General features: G+C 46.1%; 1 protein-coding gene across 1 annotated transcript; it reads left to right on the top strand.

Annotated features, from left to right (window-relative positions):
- The first annotated feature begins 7,075 nt into the window (after positions 1-7,075).
- LRP10 (low density lipoprotein receptor-related protein 10) lies at positions 7,076-15,041 on the top strand. Its single transcript, XM_006883132.1, has 7 exons — positions 7,076-7,115; positions 7,495-7,539; positions 8,011-8,140; positions 12,478-12,668; positions 12,841-13,858; positions 14,212-14,341; positions 14,469-15,041. Exons 1-7 carry the CDS (start codon positions 7,076-7,078, stop codon positions 15,039-15,041), a joined length of 2,127 nt encoding a protein of 708 aa, XP_006883194.1.
- The last annotated feature ends 5,250 nt before the right edge of the window (positions 15,042-20,291 follow it).

Here is a 20,291-nt window from a genome sequence, read left to right on the forward strand (position 1 = left end):
ACCAAAGATGACATTCAGATGGCAAACAAACACATGAAGAAATGTTCAAAATCCCTAGCTCTAAGAGAGATGCAAATCAAAACAACTATGAGATATCATCTCACCCCCATAAGACTAGCAAAATTTAACAGAACAGCAAACTACAAATGCTGTCAATGTTGTGGAGAAACTGGAACCCTTATTCACTGTTGGTGGGAGTGTAAAATGGTGCAACCACTATGGAAGGCAGTAAGGCACTTTCTCAGAAAAAATCTGCAAATAAAAATACCATTTGACCCAGCAATTCCACTACTGGGAATATACCCTAAAGAAACCATACCTACCATCCAGGTAGATATATGCACACCCATGCTTACTGCGGCTTTGTTCACAATAGCAAAGAGTTGGAAACACCCTAACTGCCCATCAACAAAATGGATGTATAGAGAAACTGTGGTACATTCACAGACTGGAATATTATGCTGCATTGAAAAATAAAAAAACTCATGAAATAGTACATAAAATGGGTGACCCTGGAGGACATTATGCTGAGGGAAATATCTCAGTCACAAAAAAGATAAATACGGCATAATACCACTTATAAAACAGAACTGACACGGGGATTGGGAGAAAACTAAGAAAAGAGGGGATAAATAATCTACACAGCACTGAAACAGAGGAGAGAGAGAACTGTATAAAAGGAATATATAATTAGGTATTACTGGCGTTACAAGAGTCCAGAATAAGAGCTACATAGTAAAGTGGTCTTGGGTGTAGGACACTGTATAACAATGGAAAAACATTTTTCCCAAAGAAAAAAGCCATGGGGGGGCAGGGAGAAAATGTGCAACAATGAATGGAAATCCAAGTTCTTTATAAACTTTCATTAAAATCTCAATAAAAGAAATATAAATACAAAAGAGTACCCTTCTTAAAAAAATCTGATTAGGAAACCGGCCCATGCCAAATGGTCTAACAGAAGACATTTAATAGAGACTTGGTCAAAAGGAGGATGACATGTTGATTAGTCAAAATGGAGATGATGAGGCAGCCCAGAAATTAGCAACAACAGGAAGCTAGAGGAGGTATTTACCAGAGCTTGTCAAAGAAGTTCAGCTCCTGCTGAAGTCAAAGGTGGCAGGAATTCCCTGAATTCTGCATTCTACCTCTTCTGTCTCCCAGCAGTGCCTCTTGCTAGCTGAACCCAGTCCAAAGTTACCTGGCAAAGAAATCCAGGAAATGTAGTCTGCAGGGAAAGGCAGAAGAATGAATCCAAGACTAGACATGACTGAAATGAATGACTGAAACATCACCTTTTTTCACTGCATATTCATAAGCCAGCTGTTTAATAATCTGTTTTAGAAGTCAGCCATGTATTGAAATCAACTTGCTCTGAAGTTTCCAAAAATCTTTCATGTCTAAGAGCAAGGACTCTGGTCTAGATAGATTGATTCAAGCTGTCTTTTATGCACTGGTATGTGATTTGTGTAAGCTACCTAATTTGCCTCTGACTCAGTTGTCAAGTGTACGACAAGGATAAAAATAGCACTTACTTCCTAGAGGTGTGTTGTTATGGCCCAGTAAGTTGCCTGTGACTCATTATGACTCTGTGAACAACAGATAGAAACGCTGCCCTATCCTGTCCCATCCTCCAGATCGCCACCGTGCTTGAGACACTTCTTACAACCACTGTGTCAATCATCTCGCTGGGACTCTTCCTCTTTCTCTGATCTTCCACCATTCCCAACATGAGGTCTTTTTCAAGGACTAGCCCCTACTACAACATGCCCAAAGTATGTGAGACAAAGTTTCATTATCTTTGCCTCTAAGGAGCACTCTCGACCTACTTCCTCCAAGACAATTTGTTCTTCTGGTCCATGAGATGTTCAGTACTCTTCTCCAGCACCACAATTCAAAGGCATTGATTCTTCTTTGGTCAGCTTTAGTCATTGTCCAACTTTCTGATGCACAGGGCAACAAATGAAAATAATGTAGCTTAGATCAGGTATACCTTAAACTGTCATCATTATTCTTTAGCATATTGAAGAAGTCCCTGACAGCCCATTTTTCCCAAAGGAACGTAGAGGTATGGTGAGGATTAAATAATGTATGTGAAGTGCTTAAATAGTGCATAGCATATAAAATTCAAAATTTATTGCTATTGAGTCAGAAATGAGTCAGAGCTCAACCTCCCCTGGGTTTCTAAGACTGCAAATTGCACAGTCTTTTGTGATTTGAGGAAGAGATTGGAGCCACTGGTGGATTCGAACTATCAAGAGAGGCACTACCTTTGGGTTAGCAGGCCAATGCCCCATAGACTGTCACCAAAGCTCCCTGAGCATAGTTGTTGTTATGTGCCATTGAGTTGCCTGCGACTCATAACCCTCTCCTATCCTAAGTCATCTCACTGTCTCTGACACACTAACCCCATTGCCCCAGCTAATGTGTCAATCTATCTCATCTAGGGTCTTCCTCTCCTGTTCTGTGCCTCCACCCCACCCCCACCCCCCGCCCAAGCATGATGCTGTTCTCCAAGGATTGGTCCTTCCTGGCAACATGCCCAAAGTATATGAGACAGAGCTTCAAAAATCCTTGCCTCCAGGAGCAACTTGATTTCACCCTCTCTAGGACAGACTTGTTTGGTTTTTTTGGTGGTCCATGGTATGTTCAATACTCTTCTCCAGCACCACAACTCAAAGACATTGTTCTTATTTTAAAAATCCAAACATCTGTCCATTTTGTATTATTCTCATTATTTGTCATAATTTCTCAAAGATTCCTAAGAACAAAGTGCAACAATGAATGAATGGAAATCCTAAGTCTCTGTAAACTGTCATTAAAATTAATAAAAATTAATAAAAATAAAATTCCTAAGAACATTACTATAAACGCATTCAAAAGATACATAGGGGTTTACTATGAGATGTTTTTTATTATTAATCTTAATGAAAATTTACAGAGACTTTAGATTTCCATTCATTTACTGTTGCACTTTTCTCTCTGTCCAACCTCCCCCCAGTTAGCTCTTCTCTTTGGAAAGTAAAAGAAAAATTCTTTCATTGTTTTACAATTCCTCCCCCTAAGTCAACTCCACTATGCAGCCTTCTTCTAGACTCTCGTCATGACAATAATACCTAATAATATATCCCTTCTAACTCTCTATCATCTGTTTCAATGAAGTATACATAATTTATCCCATCTTTCTCAGTCTCCTCCCAACCCCAATGTCAGTCCCACTTTACAACAGTGGCACCATGCTGTATTTGTCCGTCCCTTACTGAGATACTTCACTCAGCATAATGTCCTCCAGGGTCACTCATTTTGAATAATATTGCATGAGTTCCTTGTTTTTCAATGCTGCATAGTATTCCATTGTGTGAATATACCACAGCTTCTCTATTCATTCATTTATTGATGGGCAGTTAGGTTGTTTCCAACTCCTTGCTATTGTGAACAAAGCCGTGATAAACATGCGTGTGCATAACTATGAGATTTTTATGAATCCAGAGACTTAAACTCATTAAAAATACCAAGATTCTCTTAACTTTTTTCATATTTTTTAACTTCAATTTACTCTTAAATATTAGCCTTCAAGTGTCTAGCACAGAGCACTGCACTTGTAGCACATCCTAATAAATATTTATGTATGAAAGTTTGAGGCTATTTCTTCCTGATGATGATGAATGCACTTAACAGCACAGTTCTGTATGGTTTGTAAATTTCGGTTTGCTGGTTATGCTTTACTTTTCACCTCTGGTTCTGCATGCTTTATTCTTCTTTGAATACTCATTCTTCCCAAAACCACACTTTTGAGAAGATTTCAGGAGCAAATATAGGCAGGAATAGTTTAATGTCCATAAATTCTGTGAAATAGGACATTATGTGATTTGGCTATTGTGCAAACACCACACTAGTGGTGTTTCGAACAATGTACAAATCACGTAACATCTGAGGCCATTTGGCTTGTGTGGAGCCATGGGCCTGAGTCCAGGTGACTGCTGTTCTCTGCAGTTATGTTCTCCATAGCTTTGACCTTCTCAATGGCCACAGCATTCCCAGGTTAGAAGAGAGGACAGAGCAGTGTTTGCTCCTGACCTAGTGGCAATGGTGTCTTAGATATTGCAGCAGTAGGAACTGGACACTGAGATCAGAACAAGGATCTGCGGCTATAAGCTGAGGGAGCTTCTACCCTGTGACCCCAACCTCCACTCAAACAATAAGGACAGGAGTCCCAGGTGTGCACAACTTCAGGAAGCCTTGGGAAAGATGGAGAACCCACAGGACAAGCAGAGGTCATGTCCTGTCCAATCAGTCTCATCACCAGGACACCTGCTAGAACCAACCACCACCACAGGGCTCTGCTTCACCTGCAGGACTGTCATCATAACACCCCCCACCGCCACCCCCTCTTCTAACCCTGGTGAGATGCTCTCCTACTTGGAGGAGCTGTTGGATCTAGGACTCCAAGACAACCAGAAAATTGAGATTGGAAGAAATCCTTCTGGCTCAATTCTGAATTGAAAACAGAAAGGTCGAACCACCCCTGCAGCTTCTGAAGTAGGAACGGACAAGGATGCTGGTGTGCTCAAAAGCCTGCTAATGAGTCTTTCCACGGAGACTCAAGTGTGAGTCACAGGCCAGTGGAGAGTTCTTTGTAGCTTCATTTACTCAGTCACACAGTTGGGCACTGCATGCAAAACTGGAATACTGGCATGTAAACCTTCTTCCTGGGCAGCCCCAAGTCAACTAAGCTGGGCAGTGACTGTAGCTTAGGTGTGGACTCCAGAGAAGGCATGTGGGGCAAGAAGCTGCACCTTGGTGATAACCTGACATGAGAGCTCCAAGTACATCTTTCTGCTGCTAAAGCACCACCACATCCACAGGAGAAGCCCTCCATTTGCCATAAACACTAGCGACAAACACTTCCTCAGCTGGTTCAGCTTTATTTGGCACCACTGGATCGACTAGGTGAGGAGCTGGAGGCACTAGAGTGGCTCTGCACGACCTGTATAGACTCAGCTCATATTTACACCAGAGCATCCACAAGGAGAAATCCTACCACCAGCGCTCCAATCTCGTGTGGTCACACACGGACAGGTAATCATACATCTTCATCTGAAGTTCTCTGCTTAATGAACATCAGGGCATCCACACAGCAAAAGCCACAAGTGTGACAGGACCTTCTTGAAGTCATATTCCCTATCTTCCAGCACTTTTGAAGCCATGGGGTGAAAAGCCCTTTGCCTGAAGCCCCAGCACCGCCTTAGGTGAGAGCTTAAAGCTCACCCAACATCAGAAGATCCACTATCAGAGGTAAAGAGGCCAGCCAGACCTGTTTCCAAAGGGAAGGTCTCCTGTCTGCCTACCCTCCCTGTGGCCTCTCAGCTTTGCATGCTCAGTGTCCCATTAAATCCTTTCTGGTTGCTGGGGAGAAACTTAAGGGATCATGTACATATATGCAATCACATGTTGCACAAACAGGATGCTATGTGGAAAAACATTTAAAGTCCTTAGACCTGTGTCTGAAATGTGGAAAAAGTGGATTATTAATTTGTGGCACTCTTTTTCTGTTGGCCATGGGCCAAACGTTTTTGGCTTCACCTCTGACTTTCCAGGGGTGTTTACCCCCTTTCTTTCCTTTGCTCTTTAACTCATTCACACAGCGTATCCCTATCTTTCACCAACCATGCCTGTGTTACATTACCTTAATGTACCTTTTACACTTGTTTTGCTAAATTTAAAAAAAAAATCTGATCAATGCTAATGTTAGAAATATTACCATTAATGATAAACACTTAATGGTAGAAGAAAAATATTTTCAAATATCGGGAAATTAGTAACCTCAAACACTTATCAAATTAGAAATTTCACCTGTAAATTACATAATTGCTACAAAGAGCATTTCTTATATGCTAGGGATTGTGCTTAATGCTCAAATCCCATTATCTTTCTAAATGTTCACCTTAAGAGCCCCATTGTACAATTAAGAAGCACACAAGAAAGGTTCAGGGGTCATACAGCCAACCAGTGGCATTTATGTTTATTTACCTTGAGTTCTTATTAATTTCCGGAAGAAGAGAAGCCCTAAGGGTATAAAGGTAAACTTAACCAAAGTTTCAATTTCCAAAGGGTGGGGCGAGGTGAGGAAGGACGAGTAAATAAAGTTACAACACCGCGTAGTAATTGCAGTGGCAGAGACTCCCTTACGAAAAGGTGCAGGGTCTCAGACAGAGGGACAAACAAAACGGCTTAAGGGTTCAAAGGAAAGAGGCAGGACAGTTAAGAGATGAGCAGTCGACTTTTGCCAAAGTGTGACAGACGTATCCGGTGACAAGGAGCGTGCTACACCCAGTGCAGGAAACAAACCAGGGTTACCAAAAGAGGCTGAAATGGCTGGTGAAGGGCAGACTGACAAGTCCGGGCAGGACCGGAAAGGGCTTGGAGCGCGCCAGGAGGTGGGGCCCGAGCGCTGATTGACAGGGGTGGGGCCAGGCTCGGCGCCCGCCCCCTTCGCCTAACCCGGCTCCTCCAAGCCGGCGGCCCGCGGGGGTACCGCCTGGGCAAGGGCCAGCCGTCCCGGCGAGCCACCTTCCCTTAGCCCGGCTCCGGGCCGCGCTCCAAGGGCTGGACGCACTGGAGAAGTTGAGCAGCGCCAGAGCCGGCCCTGAGGGCTGACAGTCGGCAAAGTTTGGGCCGAGAAAGAAGTGACCTCAAGCCTCGGCAGGTGGAGGCCGGGCCTGGGAAGGGGCGTTCGCGGCCTGAGGGCGGGCTGTAGGAGAGGGCGCATCTCAGCAGCCGGCTCCGCGCTGAATCTCGCGGTCGGCGGCTTCGGGAAGCCGGCCTGGGGAGCGCGAGCACGGCGGCGGCGGGGGGGAAAACAACTCTGAAGTTGGCCAAAGGCACCGCCTCTGCTCCAGAGCTGCCTGCTCCCCGCCCCCCAGCCCTGGCATCCAGAGCACGGGTCGGGGAGCCCTGGCCATGGGGCCCCCTCGGGGAGGCGACACCAGGTGGCCTGGACACCCAGATCGCCGCCACCTCCCCACTGGGTAGACGACAAAAACTCCGGGACGCTTCCTGTACCTCTAGACAGCTCAGGATGCTGCGGGCTAGCTGCTTCCTCCACCTCCTCCTCCTGGGTAAGAAAGCGAAACAAGCCAACCCCCGGCACCCCTCCCCCAAGGCTGTCAGTGCACCCAGCTACTCCCAATTTCTTTCCTTCTGCTGGACCCCTTTCCCCACCCTACCTGCCTCTGTCCTCCGGGTACACCCAACACCAACACCCCCCCCTCCACGGAAGTGCCCAACCTCTCAACTCTGCGCTCACCCTCTCTCCGGCTTCCCTAAACTACGGCAACCGGCCTCGAGGCCAGATTCTTCAGCCTTCCCCTGCCTTACTGTGCCTACCCCTAAACTGCCCGAAGGGAAGTCCCAGGGGCCGCCTTTCATGGTTGAGCAGCTCAGGTAAAGAAATTTCCCAGGGGCTCACTCTCTTGCCCTTTCTCTCCTTTCCTCTAGGGGGCGCTCTAGCACATCCGGACCGGATCCTTTTCCCTCATCCTGGTGAGTGCGGGGAACCCCTGTGGTCCTGCGTTTTGGCAGTGTGGTGGGAGCCAACACGTCTCCTTCCTCTGTGATTTCGTCTGGCGCCTATCATGATCTTGGAGGAGAGATCATCTAGCTTAATTTTACAGATGGAGAAACTGAGGCTTGTTGGGAGCCCTCATCTGGTAGCTGTCATGTACTACACTCTGTTATTTCCAAATACCCCTGTGTGAGCTCCTTAACTCGAATGTAGCCTTTCTCTGATCATAAACAGTAATGTCCAGATCATCCTGGCCCAATGACTGGCATAGAGCAGCCCTCAGAATTGTCCAGGACGTTAGTATTATTAAGTGGAAGGAAGGGAGGGGGTGAAGATCTATGACCTTAAGGCCTCTCCTTTGTGAAGAGCCCAGGCCTTAGGGGACCTCAAGCCTGGGAGAGTTGAGGCACTAAGGGACGCTTGATGATGTCCCACCTCCTTCTCTGCAGCCTGTGAAGAGCCCTTACTGTTGGAAGGGCAGGGAACCTTGCAGAGACCCCTGACCCGGGACAGCCATACCTCCTCTGCCAACTGCACATGGCTCATCCTGGGCAGCAAAGAGCAGACTGTAACTATCAGGTGAGAAGCCAGGCAAGACCCTCTGCCTCTCCCCCTTCCCTCCTGCAACCCTCCGCCCCTACCATGGCAACATTGCCGTGGGATTTCCATCTCTTCCTTGTGGAGAAAGAGAAGTATTTTATTTGGTCTGGGGATGTTCTGATGAATTAGAATTGGCATGGGGCAACCCTGGGATATCTAGCTTGGATTCTGTCATCTCTAAAGGATAGTGGCCACTCTAAAAACACCCCCTGGGTTCAACTAGGACCACTCTGAGGGGGTTCTTTAATCTACTGCTCATTCCATACTTTAATCAGCTCAGATTCAACATTCCTCTCAATGTGGGATTTAAGCTAAGGGTAAGTACATGGCTGTTTGCCTCACACAGTTCACTTCTCATAATCAAAAGGGTTTGACCAGGGAGAGGACAATCTAAGGTGAGACTGTTGGTATAGAGGGTTCTCAGTTCTTATCACTTGGCCTCAGGAGGAAATGGTGAATTCTGTTCCTTGAATTGTATGATCATTGCCAGTTACTGCTGGTACCATACTTGGGTAACAGTGTTCCAGTAATTAAAGAGCAGTTAATCTGCTCTTAGCTCATTCCTTGGAACACAAGTTATTTTTTCAGGATATATCTCTCTGATATTCTCAGCTTCAGCCAAGAACCATCTGACACCAGCAATGATTTCCCTGGTGTCACGGCCTCTTCTGAATCCAGTTTGAACTCTTTGCAGTTTTCTGTCAATATACTGTTCTAGCTATTTTGTAATAATCTTCAGCAACATTTTACTTGCATATGATATTAATATATTATTCAATAATTTCCACATTCTGTTGGATCACCTTTCTTGAGAATGGGAATCTTCTAGTCAGTTGGCCAAATAACTATCATTCAGATTTCCTGGCACAGACTGGTGAGTGCATTCAGGGCCGCATCTATTTGTTGAGACAGGTCATTAGTTCCTGGAGTTTTATTTTTCACTAATGCCTTCAGTGCAGCTTGAATTTCTTCCTTCATAACCATTAGTTCTTAATCATATGCTATTTCTGGAAATGGTTCCAGGTCAGCTAATTATTTTTGTTATAGGGACTCTAGGTATTCCCCCCCATTTTATTTTGATGGTTCCTGGAAGCATTCAAGATTTTACCTGTAGCATCCTTCAGTATTGCACATCGAGGCTTGAATTTGTTTACAGTTCTTTCAGCTTGAGAAATACTGAACAAGTTCTTCCCTTTTTATTTTCTAACTCCAGCTCTTTGCACATTTCCTTATAATACTTTGCCTTACCAGAAGAGTGTATATTTGTGTTTGTTTTTTTTAATTTTATTTTATTATTTTTGTGTGAGTGTACCATCAAATCAGATGTGACTGGTACAGGAGGAGATTGTCCCTCCTTCCCCGGCAGAGCATCTGGTGGATTCGAACCGTGCACCTCTGGGATTGTAGTTGCAGCTCCTTGCCATATATTTGCGTTTTATTGACTATGCAAAGACATTTCACTGTGTGGATTATAACAAATTATGGATAACATTGAGAAGAATGGGAATTGGAGAACACAAAATTGTGCTCACATGAAACCTAGACCTAGACCAAGAGGCTGTTCTGTGAGCAGAGCCAAAACAAAACAAAACAAAACAAAAAACCTGTATGGTTTAAAATCAAGAAAGGTGTGTCAGAGTAGTATCCTTTATACCTGTTTGGTCTGTATGCTGAGAAAATCATTTGAGAAGCTGGACTTTATAAACAGGAATGTGGCATCTAGTTTGGAGGAAGACTCATCAACAAACTGAGTTATGCAGATGACACAACCTTGATTGCTGAAAGAGGACTTGAAACACTTGCTGTAGAAGATCAAAGACTACATCCTTCAATATTGCTTACATGTCAACATTAAAGAAGCAAAAATCTCACCACTGGGCCAATAGACAACATCCTGATAGATGAAGAAAAGATTGACATTATCAACTATTTCATTGTGCTTGGATCTTCAATTAACACTTTAGTACCAGCAATCATGAAAACAGAAGATGTGTTGTACTGGGAAAAGTTCCTAGCAAGGACTACTTCAAAGTGCTAAGGAGTAATAATGTCAGTTTAAAGACGAAGGTGTGTCTTGTTCAAGCTATCATCTTTTCAGTTACTTGCTGTGCATCAGAAAGTTGGACAGTGAATCAGGATGACAAAAGAAAAGTTGATATCTTTGAGTTGTAATGTTGGAGAAGAATACTGAATATCCTATGGGCTGCCAAAAGAACAAATAGGTGTGTCTTTGAAAAGTGCAACCAGGGTGCTTTTTAGGGGCAAGAATGACATAGCTTCATCTCACATACTTTAAGTGTGTTGTTAGAAGGGGCCAGTCCTTGGAAAAGGACATCATGCTTGGAAAGGTGGAGGGTCAACAAAAGAGACCTCCGACAAGATGAATTGGCATGATGACTTTAAAATGGGCTCAAGTATATCAGAAGAGATGAAGACGATACAAGAAAGAGCAAGGTTCAGATCCATTGTTCATTGGGTCACTATGAATCATACACAGTGGCATCTAACAGCAACAACAACAGGATGCACCTTTGGTAGTGTAGCCTCTAGGGGAATGGTGCTGCTCACCTAAAGGCAGTGCCACTCTAGTAGTTGGAATCCACAAGCAGCTCCTCAGGAGAAAAATGGGCAGTCTCTTTATGTACAGTTTACAGCCTCTGAACAGCAGCTGGAGGGTCAGCTACGATTTGCTCCTGATTTGATGGCATTGAGTTGAGTTGTTGATGTATCATTGTGTCATTGACCCCTGTTAGGACCATCCCCGTTATTGACTACATAAGGATTCTGATTAACCAAGTTTTCATTTGGCTGTTTATACTGTAGAGGAACACATGTTTGTGTTTCTTAGAACATGTTGGGGAATGAGCCCTAGTAATACAGTGGGATATATGTTGAGCTACTAATAAATAAGTCAGCAATTTGAATCCACTACCTCCCTCTGTGCAGGCCATGGTACTAGGGATATTATAGCTAATATTAGATGGATCTTGGCTGAAAGTAGGAGAGTACCACAGAAATGTCTGTCTGTGTTTCATTGACTATGCAAAGGCATTTTGATCCACTCTGTGGATCACAATAAACTGTGGCTAACTCTGAGAAGAACGGAAATCCCAGAACACTTGATTGTGCTTATACGAAACCTGTACTTGGACCAGGAGGCAGTTGTCAGAACAGAGCAAGGAAACACTGCGTGGTTTAAAATCGGAAATGTTGTAAGCCAGGAATGAGTCCTATCACCTTTTCTTTTAATCTATATACGGAGCAGATCATCCGAGATGCTGGGCTCTATGAGGAGGAATGTGGCATCAGGATTGGAAGAAGGCTCATAAACAACCTGCGATATACAGATGATACAACCTTGCTTGCTGAAACTGAGGAGGAGAACCTGAAGTACTTGCTGCAGAAGGTCAAGGACTGCAGCCTTCAATATGGATTGAAGCTCAACATCAAGAAAACAAAAATTCTCACCACTGGGCCAATTGGCAGCATCGTAGTAGACAATGAAGAGACTGAGACTGTTAACAGTTTGCTTGGCTCCACAATAATGAACATTCTTGGTACCAGCAGCCAAGAAATAAAAAAACGAATTGCACTGGGAAAGTCTGCTGTCAGGGACAGATATTTCCACAGTGCTAAAGAGCAATGCTGTCTGTCTGAGACAAAGGTGCACCTGATCCAGACCGTGGTCTTTACAATTATGTGCTATGCATCAGAAAGCTGGACAATGACTAGGAATAATAAAAGAATTTATGCCTTTTAGCTGTTGTGCTTGAGATGAAAGAGTATGGACTGCTAAGAAAACAAACAGGTTCATCCTAGAGAGGGTGAAACCAGACTGCTCCTTGGAGGCAAGGATTCTGAAGCTCTGTCTGACATACTTTAGGCATGTTGCAAGGAGGGACCAATCCTTGGAAAGGGATATCATTCTTGGGAGGATAGAGAGACAGCACAAAAGAGGAAAACCCTGCATGAGATGGATTGACTCAATAACTGAGGTAATGAGGGTAAGTGTGTCAGAGACAATAAGGTTGGCTCAGGAAAGAGCAGGGTTCAAAGCTGTTGTACATAGGGTTACTATGAGTTGCAGGCAACTCAACAGTACATAACAACAACAAAGTACTCCTCAGGAGAAAGAGGAAGCAGTCTGACAGTTAAGATTTACAGCCTTAAAAACCTAGTCAGCTCATGGTCACTATGAGTTGGACTCAATGGCAATGGGTTTTGGGGGTTTTTGTGGTGTTGTGGTGTTCTGCCAAATAAAGAACCATTAGCAATCAAGACCATCTCATGTCCTGCTCTGCTGTGTCTCTCTATAGGTTCCAGAAGCTGCATTTGGCCTGTGGCTCAGAACGCCTAATCTTGTACTCCCCTCTTCAGCCACTCATCTCCCTATGCCAGGCACCTGCCAGCCCCCTGCAGCTTCCTGGTGGCAACGTCACCATTACCTACATCTATGCTGGGGGCCGAGCCCCCATGGGCCAGGGCTTCTTGCTCTCCTACAACCAAGGTGAGTTAACAGTTGGTATCTGTGAGCCTATATGTAGTGGAAGACAGCAGGATAGGGAGCCCCAGCTGGACAGGGGTATCCTCAGGGCTATTAGAGCCAGCAGTGGATTCCCCAGGGCAGTTGGAAGAATCCTCCAGGCTTCACAGTCCCTCTCTTTGGTACCTCTCTGCAGATTGGCTGATGTGCCTGCAGGAAGAGTTCCAGTGCCTGAACCATCGTTGTATACCCAGGACCCAGCACTGTGATGGGGTTGATGACTGTGGGGACAGCTCGGATGAGACAGGCTGCAGCTCAGACCTATTCCTTGGCCCAACTCCAGCTGCTTTCCTCACCCCACCCTGCAATCATACCTTGGAGGACTTCTATGGTGTCTTCTCCTCCCCTGGATACTCAAATCTAGCATCAGGCTCCCACCCCCAGTCCTGCCTCTGGCTGCTAGACCCCCATGATGGCAGGCGGCTAGCAGTACGCTTCACAGCCCTGGATCTGGGCTATGGGGATGCAGTGCATATATATGATGGCGCTGGGCCCCCAGAAACGCCCCGGCTGCTGCGCAGCCTCACCTATTTCAGCAATGGCAAAGCTGTCACTGTGGAGACGCTATCTGGCCAGGCTGTTGTGGCCTACCACACAGTTGCTTGGAGCAGTGGTCGGGGCTTTAATGCTACCTACCATGTCCGCGGCTACTGCTTGCCTTGGGACCGCCCCTGCAGTTCAGGCTCTGGCCTAGGGGCTGGCGAGGGCCTAGGTGAACGCTGCTACAGTGAGGCACAGCGTTGTGATGGCTCATGGGACTGTGCCGACGGCACTGATGAGGAGGACTGCCCCGGCTGCCCTCCTGGGCACTTCCCCTGTGGAGCTGCTGGCACCGCTGCTGCCACAGCCTGCTACCTGCCTGCTGACCGATGCAACTACCAGACCTTCTGTGCAGACGGAGCAGATGAAAAGCGCTGTCGGCACTGCCAGCCTGGCAACTTCCGCTGCCGAGACGAGAAGTGTGTGTATGAAACATGGGTATGTGATGGGCAGCCGGACTGTGCCGACGGCAGCGATGAGTGGGACTGCTCCTACACCCTGCCCCGCAAAGTCATCACAGCCGCGGTCATTGGCAGCCTCGTCTGTGGTCTGCTGCTGGTCATTGCCCTGGGCTGCACCTGTAAGCTCTACGCCATACGGACGCAGGAGTACAGGTCAGTGCAACAGGACTGCTGGCTTCTGGTAATCAGGTTGGTTGAGAGGAACAGAGACTGAGGGTTAGACAGGGCCCTTGCAGCCATGGGAAAATCATGAGAGGTCCACCTTGAGTATTTGGTGTGATCAGTTTGTGGGTGGATTCCTGGGGTTGTCCACGTGAAGAAAGGTGTGCTTACCTGAGGTCAAGACAGGTGTTGATTATGAAAGCCATCTCAAGAGGAAAGAGATCTCCTGAGATGACTTTCAATAAAGCCATAGCACCATTCTGGCTGCCTTGGCTTAGGTGTGGAGGGAAGGGGATTGACTACTCTGGGTCTACCAGTGACTGATTAGTTCTCACTCCTTCCAGCATCTTTGCTCCACTTTCCCGGATGGAGGCTGAAATTGTACAACAGCAGGCACCCCCTTCCTATGGGCAACTCATTGCCCAGGGTGCCATCCCACCTGTAGAGGACTTCCCTACAGAAAACCCTAATGATGTAAGTCACACTTCAACCCTAGAACTTTCTGTTTACAACCTTGCCCCTGGCCCTGCCCCCTGCTTCTCTTAGGCTTTTTTGCGCTTTACCTGCCTTCAACTGTCAAGTCCACCACTTCTCCTTGCAGAACTCAGTGCTGGGCAACCTGCGTTCCCTGCTACAAATCTTGCGCCAGGATATGACTCCAGGGGGAACCTCAGGGACCCGTCGCCGCCAGCGAGGACGCTGGGTGCGCCGCTTGATCCGACGTCTCCGCCGCTGGGGCCTGCTTCCTCGAACCAGCACAACAGCCCGAGCCCCTGAGGCCAGATCCCAGGTCACACCTGCTTCTCCTGTTGAGGCTCTTGATGGCAGCACAAGTCCAGTCTCTGAAGGTGGGGCAGTGGGTGGGCAGGATGGGGATCAAGCACCCCCACTGCCTGTCAAGGCTCCCCTCCCGTCTGTTAGCACATCACCAGCCTTCTCTGAGATTCCTGGGCCACTGCCCTCAGCATCCCTTGAGCCATCACTGCTGTCTGGAATGGTGCAGGTCCTACGGGGCCGCCTTCTGCCCAATCTGCGGACCCCAGGACCAGCCCGGATCCTACCTGGACCCCACACAGTCCTGTCCCCAGAGGATGAGGATGATGTGCTGCTTCTGCCACTGGCTGAGCCGGAGGTCTGGGTAGTTGAGGCAGAGGATGAGCCACTGCTTTCCTGAGGGAACCTAGCTTCCCAGGGATTCTGGTTCCTATGGCAACAACATCTTCCCTTTACCCCCTTCCCTCCAGTCCTGCCTCTGAAGGGACTGGTGGACGTCCTGTGATCCCACAGTGGCTGCTGTAAAGTTAGATGTCCCCCAGGCAGGGAGAGGGCTCACACAGAACCTCTTCTCACACAACCAGAAATCACAAGCCCTCCCGCATCACCTTTTCCCTCCACCACCCTACCACCATTTGGTGACTGTGTTAGAAACTTTTAGTTCTTAAAAGGTCATAGGCCTGGACATACACACCATCCTTGCCAAAGCCCTACTGAAAGTGACCTTATGCACCAGGATGTCAATTGGTTGTAGACATTCCAGTCCCCAAAGAGGTTTTAAGCAGGGTCTGAGGCCTTGCCTACTGTAATTCTTTCTATAGGCTCATAGAACTCAAAAACTGTGTTTGTCCCATAGCTGGGTCATTTTCCAGGAAGCCAAAGTTAAAAATAAAGGAATCAGAAATTTTAAAATTTTTGCAAATTAGCTGTGAGCCTAAACCCTGCCTCTATATTCACTCCAGCTTATCCTCGCTTTACCTCACTCCATGGAAGCCTTCGCTCTTTCCTCCCCCTCCCAGCCACCCCACCCTTCCACCCTTTATTCTATAATACCCAGAGGGCGGGACTGTTGTAGGAACCCTAAGGGTAAACCCTCTCAACCCCTACTCACTTCCTGCCCAGAGCCCAGAATAGTGAACACCAAGCTCACTGCTTGGCTGGAAGTTTGGGGAGCCAGCTGGGCCCTGCAGCCAAAAAAGTTCTGTTTGGAGTACTCCCAGAGCACATGTCACAGGAGCAGTCCCTGGTGAAAGCAGAGGCCATGACTCCTCCCCTTTACCCTCTACCGCCAGGTACTTACTGTCTGTTCTAGTCAAGACATGGACTCATAGCCAGAATGTCTCAAAAATAAAGAGAAAAATCCAGGGTGTGAAGATACTGGCATCATCATGGCCAAATCCAAGAAGTCTTCCTGAAAGAGGACCCAGACTGGATTCTAAAGATAGTTGCAATAGAACTGTGAATTCTAGGTAATAGGAGAATCCACAGGGACAGACAAACTAAAGGTACATGAGAGCTTGGGCTTTAAATTCTGTATCTCCTAAGGGCTGGATTAAAGGGCAAGCATTAGCCAGGACTGAGGAGGGTGAGGAAATGTTCTGCAAGATGTGTTTGAGTCCACCTTCTGATAGCTAAGGTGACAGAAGCTGACCAAAGTTTGAAAAGACAGGGCAAAAAGATATAGAAAGAACCCTTAGGAGTCGAAGTGATAACCTAGACACAGAGCTAAAGCATCCCCAAGAGAACCAGTCTCCAGGGCAACAACCTGTCAGTCTTTCTGCCTGGTCTGGCCTACCCCAACCCCTCTAGAGAAGAGAACCACTGATTACTCCCTATGAGTGTCCTCATATCCAGCACTGTTGTTGATTGCCTTGAAGTTGAGCACGACTCATAGAGACCCTGTGAAAAAAAGGCCAGAAGAAGCCCCTCTACAACTATCGACATTCATCAAAGTTTATAGAATTTCCAGAGGCATGTTGTTTAGAAAGTAGATGCCACTTGTAGCTGAATATCTCCTCCCTCCTAGGAAGCTCTAATTATCCTGTAAGGAATTGCATTACTAACCCAAAGGTTACTCCTCTTCTAAAATTAAAGTTCAAATCTACCAGCCATTCTGCATGAGAAAAAGAGATCATCTCCTCCAACCTCAGAAACCTTAAGCAATAATTTTTTTTTTTTCATTTTCTCCTACTGACAGGAGCCTGGGGAAGGGCCTGAGGACAGGTATAGATCCTTGTGCGGTCCTGGGACCCTTGTATCTCAGCCATTGGTAGACCCAAGTACCTCTCGCATTAGATCTTTCCCAGAGATTAAGGAAGAGGCTCAAGAGAACCTGGTTCTTGGTTACTGTTCTTCCTGTAGGCCCATCCTAAGAGCACAAATCACTTGAATCTAATGAGTGACAGACTAAACAAAGCAATGAAGCAGGACAATGTTGCTTTTTCCTGCCCTGCCTCTCCTTTACCCTCTCTCTTGCTCCATAGCTAACTCAGAAACCGTCAGCCTCATTCCTTGTCCTATGCAGACTTTTTCCTGGGAGCACTGACAACTGAAAAATGAACAAAGGTTTAAGGTGGAATTCCCTCATGGTGGAATGCTTCAGAATGCTGGAAGGTGTTTACAGCAGTTCACTGGAGTTGCTTAAACCCTTTACATTTCAGAAGGCCTGAAACTCTAGATGCCAGGTGTGTGCTCTGAAGGGTAAGCAGAACAGTGCTTTTGTCAGAAACAGAGTGGCAGAGAAAGTGGAGTATTGCACAAATGTTGCTGTTGTTATGTGCCGTCAAGTCGCTTGCAACTCATAGTGACCCTATGTACAACAGCCCTACACTTTGCTCTTGTCCTGTGCCAATTGCACTGTGTCTGACACTCCCATCCCGATTACCCCAGTCACTGAATCAGTCCACCTCATAGAGGGTCTTCCTCTCCTGTGCTGTCCCTCTACCCTCCCAAGCATGATGTCCCTCTCTAAGGACCGGTCCCTCCTTACAACATGTCTGAAGTATGTCAGACGAAGCCTCAGAATCCTTGCCTCCAAGAAGCAGCCCAGTTTAACCCTAACCAGGATGAATCTGTTTGTTTTCCTAGCAGTCCACGGTACACTCAATACTCTCCTCCAGCACCACAGCTCAAAGACATAAATTCTCCTTCTATACTCCCTACTCACTGTCCAACTCTCTGATGCATAATAAGTGATTGCAAAGACCATGGCCTGTATCAGATGCACCTTAGTCTCCAGAGAGACACCATTGCTCTTCAGTACTTTGGAGAGGTCCCTAATAGCAGACTTTCCCATCCAATACGTCTTTTAATTTCCTGGCTGCTGGTGCCAAGAGTGTTGCCTGTGGAGCCAAGCAAACTAAAGCTGTGAACAATCTGTGGAAAAACTCAGAAGGTCCTCCTCTGTAGAGGGTAGGGCATTAGGAAGCACACACACTCAAGTTCATTGTCACCAGGACCCAAGGAAAAAGACAACTTCAAGACCCATCAGGATAAGCACTATAAGGTGTCTAATCTGAAGGTTATAGGACTTATATCAAGGCTTTGGGGAGTTGGGGAAGGGCAGGGGGTCTCAGGTGTGAATCTGATTCTGAGGTAATGGGAGATACCATCATTCAGTTTGTAAGGCATAAGATCTAAACCTGACCCAAACTCTGAGCCTGGCCAGAGGAGAGGAACCCCTCATCCACAAAGCCAGTATTTGTAGAAGCATCAAGGGGACTAAATAATTGGACACCTTTTGAATGCCAGATACTGTATCTTAAACAGTTAACCTTCACAAGTCTGTGCTGTGGCATGGTTCCTTAAACTCATTTCAAATACAAGAGCCGCTTCAGGGAAATTATAAGACTGACCAAATCTCTACTGATTTAAACCTGGATCAGTTTCATTGCAAAACTCCCTTACCCTGACATGGGTGAGAGGATAGCAGAAGACAATGTCTAGTCCTTTACCAGTACGCCCGGTTGCTTGAAAAAGTAGTAGAGGAATGTTCAGGATGAAAGCCTGCTCCAGTGCTCCAAGGTTGAACCAAGGGTCATGATAGGCAATCATTACTGGGACCTACACCCCCTGACTCTCATCTGCTAATATAGAAATATATCCAGTCACCTTAAGTGGATTTCCTAAATAAGAAAAGCACACTCCTTTACAACTTAACAGTTTAAAACCTCTTTTTGGGAGGAAGCCATCCTAAAATGTCTGTGATCTAATTAAAAAAAATAACTGAAAATCAGTTATATGAAGCAATGTTTTCTCTGCAGCAGTATCTTCAGATAAGGCATAACTGTCAAGGAAACTGTTTGCCTTTATGCTAAATTATCTCAGAAAACTTTTTAAATACTTTAAAGTGTTTTTGTTTTGTTTTTAAAAATAGTATTGCCTCTTTTGCTACCAGGGGTCATCTGCTGTTCTGAATGTGCTTCTAATCTACTAGTCCACACATGTTACTGTGTACCGCCAAGTTGTAACCAACCCCTAGCTAACCCTTGAGTGGGTTTTCAGAGACAATTTAAGTGCACAGGAACAAACTGGTCATCTTTCTGCCTTGGAGCAGCTGGTTTCAAACCATGTACCTTCAAAATGGCAGCACAGCCCCTTACCACTAGGCCACCAGAGCTCAGAATACATATTATTTATTATTAGGTGTCGTACAACTCATAGCAACCCTATAAACAATAGATCTGAACCCTGTCCTAGCCACAACCTGACACACTCGATCCCGTTGCTGCAGCTACAGTGTAAATCCACCTGGTTGGGGATCTTCCTCTCCTTCACCGTTCCTTCACCTTTCCAAGCATGTCCTTCTCCAAGGAATAGCCTCTCCTAGCAACATGCCCAAAGTATACAAGATGAACCAGCTTCACCATCCTTGCTTCCAGGGAGAACTCGGCCTGTACCTTCTGCAAGACAGATCTGTTTGTTCTTTTGGCAGTCCATGGGATATTCAGGATCCTCTCCTCCAACACTATAACTCAAAGACATCAACACAGACACATTAAAATTGTGACAAAAGACAAATAGGCTGTGATTAAAAACTTAAAAGTCTACCGAAAGCGAGTAAAGTACATGAGTCTTTGAACTGCTGAGGAGTACACTCCGTTCCCTCTGGACCCTGTGTTGCTCTGTTATTATCTTCCCTTTCATTGGAAAAGTCTGCTGAATATTGCAATATACATTGCTTCCATTAATAGGAAAAAAATATTTGAGAAATGGAAGGCAGCACAGTGCAGAAATGGAAAACATTCCAGCACTGGAAAGCTTTGGGTGAGAATCCTCGCATCCCTAGTTTCAGGTGCCCAAATGATTGATTAGGGGACAAGCTTCTAGCTAGCCTCTGAGGATGAAAAGAGATATTACAGAAAGGTGCATTATTGTTACATGCTCTGAGTTGCCTGTGCCTCATAGTGACCCTGTGTACAATAGCTCTGAAAACCCTGCCCTATCCAGAGCCAGATTGTCTCCGACACACCTACCCCCAGTCACTGTGTCAATCCATCTCATCTGGGGTCTTCCTCTCCTGTGCTGTTCCTCCACTCTTCCAAGCATGAAGTCTTTCTTCAAGGACTGATCCCTCCTGGCAACTTGCCCAAAGTGTATGAAATGGAGCTTCAAAATCTTTGCCTCCAAGGAGCAACCTTGCTTCAACCTC

This window comes from Elephantulus edwardii, unplaced genomic scaffold, assembly GCF_000299155.1.
Source record: "Elephantulus edwardii isolate Elephantulus edwardi_28Jun2011 unplaced genomic scaffold, EleEdw1.0 scaffold00026, whole genome shotgun sequence".
NCBI lineage: Eukaryota > Metazoa > Chordata > Mammalia > Macroscelidea > Macroscelididae > Elephantulus > Elephantulus edwardii.

Coding starts and splice junctions, on each gene's coding strand:
- LRP10 (XM_006883132.1), top strand. CDS start 7,076: ATGCTGCGGGCTAGCTGCTTCCTCCACCTCCTCCTCCTGG. Junction 7,116..7,494: donor CCTCCACCTCCTCCTCCTGG/GTAAGAAAGCGA, acceptor CCTTTCCTCTAG/GGGGCGCTCTAGCACATCCG. Junction 14,342..14,468: donor CTACAGAAAACCCTAATGAT/GTAAGTCACACT, acceptor TTCTCCTTGCAG/AACTCAGTGCTGGGCAACCT.